This window comes from Arachis ipaensis, chromosome B10, assembly GCF_059453495.1.
Source record: "Arachis ipaensis isolate K30076 ecotype BB chromosome B10, ASM5945349v1, whole genome shotgun sequence".
In the NCBI taxonomy this organism is placed as follows: Eukaryota; Viridiplantae; Streptophyta; class Magnoliopsida; order Fabales; family Fabaceae; genus Arachis; species Arachis ipaensis.
Window position 1 is genome coordinate 142,753,300 of NC_142435.1, and position 6,727 is coordinate 142,760,026.

General features: G+C 34.5%; 1 protein-coding gene across 1 annotated transcript; it reads left to right on the plus strand.

Moving 5' to 3' along the window:
• The first annotated feature begins 4,752 nt into the window (after positions 1–4,752).
• Positions 4,753–5,817, plus strand: LOC107621378 (uncharacterized). Its single transcript, XM_016323401.1, has one exon. The coding sequence runs from the start codon at positions 4,753–4,755 to the stop codon at positions 5,815–5,817; it is 1,065 nt and encodes a 354-aa protein (XP_016178887.1).
• Positions 5,818–6,727: the final 910 nt, after the last annotated feature.

Consider the following 6,727-nt stretch of genomic DNA (forward strand, 5'->3'; position numbering starts at 1 on the left):
TATTTTTTTTCTAAGACACCCTTCAATAAATTTTTAATTATTAAATTGTGATTTTACCAAAATTTTTATTAACAATTATTTTTGTACTTTACTATTAATTTTTCAATATCAATGTATATTATTTTAATATTTAATTAAAAAATCTTACCACCGTTAATATGTATAACAATTAATATTAATAAATAATTTATTTCATAGAACTATTAAAATTTATTAACAACTTTATCAAAATTTAAAATAAATCCAGATAGATAAATTTCAAATTTAAAAAATTAACATCCCATTCCTTCACATTTTTACAAAACAAGTTTCTTAATAATTAAAATATTATTAAAAAGTATCTTAAGAAAAATAATTTAATAACTAAAAATTAAAAAAATATATATTTTGAAAAAAATACAGTTTAATCAATAGAAAAATAATTTGTTAAAGGGTATTTTGCTAAACAAAATTTAATCACAAAAAAATAAAATCTTTGCTAAAAGGTATCTTTATAAAAAAATAATTTATTTTTTCTTAAAAAATGGATAAAATTAATATTAGTTAACACAAAAAATTTAAAATAAATTAAAGAGAAGACTTTTTAAAAGTTATAAGAGAGGAAAGTGTATATTTTACAAATAAAAAAAATGTGAATGTCATTTTAATATCTCTAAAAAAAGTAAAATTTTCTTTTACAAAAATTATTTAAATAAAGTCAAATAAGGAAACTATTACGCTTTTTAAACTAAAATTTTTTGGTTCCAAAAAATATGCGACGCAAGATTGATTTTAATTACCTTAATTACATATTAGCAGTTATTAATGACAAATCATCATATGTATTGATTTTTTTGTAACAATTCATTCACATTAATAACTTTTAAGATTAAATTAAAACAATAAATTTTATAAAATCTGTTACCCACGAATCCTACATTTGGAGTGGTCCCCAATCCGACTATCCGGGTTTGATCCGCTCCCTCCTTTTAGAAGGTCCAAACTGGCCTATCAGATTTCCTAATCAACATTCAAAACCAAATTATTCCTTATTTTAGCCAAATAAAATAAGATAAGATCATTACCATCACCTATATAAAGAGGAGTCTCAGGCCCCCTCAAATACGTCATTCATTCTATACACCTTATACATTTTAAATCCATTCTGACTTGAATGTCAGAGTGTCTTTGCAGGTTCCAAAAAATATGCCACGCAAGATTGATTTTAATTACCTTAATTACATATTAGCAGTTATTAATGACAAACCATCGTATGTATTGATTTTTTTGTAACAATTTATTCACATTAATAACTTTTAAGATTAAATTAAAACAATAAATCTTATAAAACTAAATTGAATTATGTGATATCTTTGAAAAAACTATCTTATATATAACAGGCACTACTATGTTTACGTACATAAAAAATCAACAATTAAATAAATAAGTGTTAAAATATAAAATATATATTAAAAATAAATTAAATATAACATCATTTATATATATTAGTTGTTATATAATGATAATATCACTTTTATTTGATAATTAATATCACTTTTTTTATAAGAAATATAGTGAAATTATATGTATGTATGTATGTTTGTTTGTTTAGTTAGGGTTATGATTTAATTAGAAATTAATAATCCATTTAATTTTTTATTATTTTGGAAATTTTGTCAATGGTATTTACATTGTTTTGATCTTTTTATACTTAATAATTAGGATTAAGTACGATTTTGGTTTCTAAAGTAGAGGTCAAAAATTTATTTTATTTTCAGCCTTTTTTTTACAACAAAATCATTCTTAAGGTTTCAATTTGTTTTAAAATCGTCCTTTTTACTAAATTTTTTTATATTTATTACCAAATTATCCTTAATAAAAAAAAAGAAAACGTGTAAAGGGAAAAGGGGGAAGGAAAAACGCGAAGGAAAAAGGGTAGAGGGGTTCGGGAAGAAGAGGGGGAAGGGAAGGGGTGAGGTCCTCGCCGCTGCCGTCACTGCTCTTCACCGCCGCCGCCGTTGCCGCCGCTGCTCCTCATCGTTCAGTCCTCATCGTCTTTGCTGGATCTCACTGCCAGATCTCACCACTGCTCCTCTTCCTGGCTTGACGTCGAAGGCAACAGATCTGCGAGGGTGGATGTCGCGCGCCGCTCGCCGTTTCTGCTCCTCCTCCTCACTCGATCGCCGGTTGTCGCTGCTGCTCGCCGGTTTCTGGTTTCTTCTTGTTCTGCTGCTTCTGCTTCTGATTATCAATTCTTCTGGTTTCTGTTGTTTTGTTATTATTCTTTTGATTTTATTATCCATTATTTTTTCTGAGTTCTGAGTTCTGGGTTCTGAGATTCTGAGTTTTGATGATGATAATGATGATTTTCTGAGTTCTGGGTTCATGTTGTTCTTTTGTTGTTGTTGTTCTTGTGCTTGTAGCTACTTTTATTGTTGTTGTTCTTTTGATTCTATTGTTGTTCTTTGTTTTTGGTTATTGGTGTTGCTTCTGTTTTGCATCTGCGTCTGTTCTGGTTCAGCTTCTGTATTTGGTTGATTTTGGGGAAGTAGGGGGAAGGGTATTTTTGTCCGAATGACGATTTTAAAATAAACTAAAACCTTTGGCACCATTTTATAGCAAAAAAAGGCTCGGAGACAAAATAAATTTTCGGCCTCTACGCTAGGGACCAAAATCGTACTTAACCGTAATAATTATCCATACGAAATTGATGCTATTTAGATTTTAAAAAGATGTGCACCGAATTTTTTTTTTTTTTTTTGTGTTAAACAGCACTCCTTTCAAATCCAACAAAAAACCATTTAAGGACTCATTAGATGACAAAGAAATCCATGTAAGCCATAACCAGAAAAAGAAAATAAGAAAACCATGTAAGGGAAAAGAAAACGGGACAAGAAAAGAAGAATTAAAGAAGAATAATAATACAAAGAAAAATCATATCATATCATCATATTACGCTTATATAAGGCTAATGTTCATCTTAATTCTTAACAAAATTTATTTGTCGCATTTTGAGACAATATCCCACGTGGGATGGTTTTACAGAGCCATGTGTTTAACTTTTGTGGTATCTTTAAAGCCCTTTATCAACTTTAAGCCTACCAACCGATCGAGGGGCCATTACAATAATAATACTAATATATATTAATATGAAACTTTTTAAGTTTTAACACATCATGCGTGTATCATCTGGTTGCACTTGTTTGACAAAATTAGAGAATGAGTCCACTTATGTACAAATTTTGTTAATTAACAAATATTAACCTAAGTTGCTTATTCTGTATTACTTTCCTTTCCGTGTAATATATGTTGGAGACATTAGGAGAGGTGAGGGGTAGAATAAAATAGAATTTAGATTTAATTTTAATTTTAGGGTTAGGAATAATTTTGGCTTTTAAAGTATAAGTTGAAAATCTTTTTTGTCTTTAACTTTTTTTTTTATACAAAATGGTTCTTAAAATTTAACTTAACTTTAAAATCGTCCCTAAAGTTTAATTTTGTTTTAAATTTTTTGCGGCAGAAGTAGAGGTAGAGGTGGATCGTGAACAGCTTCTTCTTCTTCTTCTCTTTTCTCTTCTTTTTCTTCTTCTTCTCATTTTCCTTCATATTTTTTTTTTATATTTTTTTTGTTATGAGTAATTTGGACCAAAATTTTAAAATTTAAGTAAAAAGGACGATTTTGTATACAAAAAAATGTTAGGAACGAAAAAAATTTTCGATCTATACCTTAAGAACCAAATCGTACTTAACCCTTAATTCTATATGCGGATTAAAATTTTTATATAAAATTAACCTTACTCTATTTACAAGTTGAGAATATCCTAATATTAATCCTACCCGTTCTTAATATGCAGGAACTCGATTCTACTTGCAAGTTATAAAAAAGATGTAACATTATTATATAACTTTATGATAATTTAAAATAGAATTGATTTTTATGTTAAAAAATGTATTAAATTATTAATTAATAATTTTATCTTAATGATTAAGAATCTTTTGCATTTAGTAAAAGATCATTAATTAAACATCTACTTAAAATATACTTTTATATATATAGGGTGTGAATTAGTCGAGTAAGATTGATGTTTAATTCACACTCTATTCAATTCGTCCAAGAATTCTATCCGTATTCTATCTTATTATCCACTACTGTGTATCGAGTTAATAACCTACTTTAATTGAATTAGATCGAATTTGATACTTACAAGTAAAGTACATGTTACCACTTCTAGTAGGCACTATAAAAATAATAAAATGTAGAGTACTAAAGTTTATATGTTTAGTTTCAAAACATAGTATTTATAAAAAAGTAAATAATTTAAAGTATTTAATTGATTTTTTTAATTATAGAATAAAATAGATCATATATGTTCTTTTCGTTTCAAAATATTTGTTCGAAAACAAAACAAAAAAGTATTAAGATTTTTATAACCTTTTTTAGGGGCAATTTACGTTATTAAATTGTTTGACCCCAATATTACGTAAATGTATTGTTTCCAAATTCAATACACAAATGCATTGTTTTACTATTTTATGTAAACCGCTACTGGCAGTAGCAGTTTACAGGTGTGCATAAACCACTACAACCAGCCGCGATTTATGTGTGTGAGTGTGTGAGTGTAAACCGCTGCTGTCAGCAGCAGTTTACGTGTGTGTGTGTGTGAGAGTGTAAACCGCTACTGCTAGTAGCGGTTTACGTGTAGTGTGCTGCATGGGGCTGCCTATATAAACCATGGAGGGGCCAAATGTGGAGAGGTTGAGTGTTATTCACAAATGGAGGGGGAGGATAGTTTTGTGGCTCTGGTTCACTGCTCTGGAAAAATTCAAAAGAGCAAAAGGCATGGTGTGAAATTCACAGATAGAGAACGGCTTAGTGTTTTTATCCGATCGTCGAATACGTTGGCAGAGATTAAGCAAAGCATATTACGGAAGCTCGGTACCTGTGGGACGAAGTGGGTAAAAAAATTATTTTACAAGATTCTCATTGCCGTTGTGTCAACTGGTGTGAGATATGAGACCTTCGTGATCGGGTCGGATGAAGACTTGCAGGTCTTGTTTCACTGCATGCGTAGTTTTTCGGAGGTGAGGATACCTGAGCTGCTTGCGAAGTTGGAAGATGGTGTGGATAGCTCTGGGGCATCGGCACCTAATCCTCAGTCGACCCCAGCTGGTGGTGCATCAACATCGATGCCTGTGGTAGCAGTGGCAGTTCCGAATGCTGAGCCCGAACATGCTGGGGCTGTTCATGCATATATTGCTCCTGTTGTTCCTGATTTTGAATGCGATGCCGGCCTGGATCGAGTTGAGAATGCACTGTTTGACGATGATTCGAATGAGGAGCCTGTCGATATTGGTGGGGACAGTGATGATGATATTCCGAGAGGTGGACGTTCAGCCCATGGAAGTTCCGGTTCTGGAACACAAGAGTACCCTCCCCACCTCTCTTCTTTGAACTTGGAAGCCATCGGCCAACACCAGAATACTGATGCAACAATTGATGGGCAGGGGATGCATGATGGGACACCTATGACTGAATTTGAGATTGGCCAATCTTTCCAGAGTAAAGAGGAAGCCGTGTTGAGTGTAAAATATTACAGTATTCGGCGTGGAGTTGAGTACAAGGTTATAGAGTCCGACAATCTGAAATACCAAGGGAGATGCAATGAGTTTGGTAACGGGTGCACGTGGTTGATTCGGATAGTCATGCGGAAAAGGAAGAGCACATGGGAAGTTAGGTGGTACAACGGTCCGCACACGTGTATGGCCACATCGATATCAAGCGACCACAAGCAGCTTGATTATCATGTCATCTGTGCGAGAATCTATCCATTGGTTTGAGCTGATGCGTCGGTGTCGATTAAGGTGTTGCAAGAGGCAACGGAGGTGACTTATGGATTCAGGCCTAGTTATCGGAAGGTGTGGTTGGCGAAGCAGAAGGCAGTAGCGCAAATATATGGCGATTGGGAGGAGTCATATGCTGATCTACCTCGGTGGATCCTTGGGGTCACATGCACGATGGAAGGTTCCGTTGCTCTACTGAAGACGTCCCCGGTTAGGGTGGTGACCAAGTTGATGAAGATAGAGTCTACTTTCATCGGATGTTTTGGACATTCCCTCCGTGTATTGAGGCATTCCGCCACTGTAAGCCGCTCGTAAGCATCGATGGAACACATCTCTATGGAACACACCACATACTCACCCTGATAATCAGGTGGCTGGGAATGCATCTCCGTCATATGTGGCTGGTAAGCTGCGGTCTCCAAATGCACATCCGGCATCTGCGGCTGGTAAGACTGGCCACCAAACTGCACGTTGGACGTGCCAGCATCATCCCTAATCAAGTCAGCAAAATCTGCATAAAACCGTGGACTCACCAGCTGATCATCTAAATCCATAGTCATCGTCGGCGTCTCAGGCTGCGCATACATGTGAGAGCTGGGCTCTGACATCGGAGAGTAAGATCTGCTGGTGAATGTCTCCCCTCCAGCCTCAGTCGCTGCGGTCCCACTAACTCCACCACCGAACTGTGTGGGATCCGCAGTTCTCCCGCGTCTGGCACTAGACTGACGAACACGGTGATCGACCTCAGCTCTAGCCTCTCCGCCTGCATCATCCTCCTGTATCGCATCATGTAACCATCGCCACTCTCTCCCGGTGTCCCTAGTACCAACACGACGGCGTCTCTCAACACGACGGTTATCCGGCATATCAGGTAGCTGTGATCTGCGTGGGACCTGGGACGACCCTC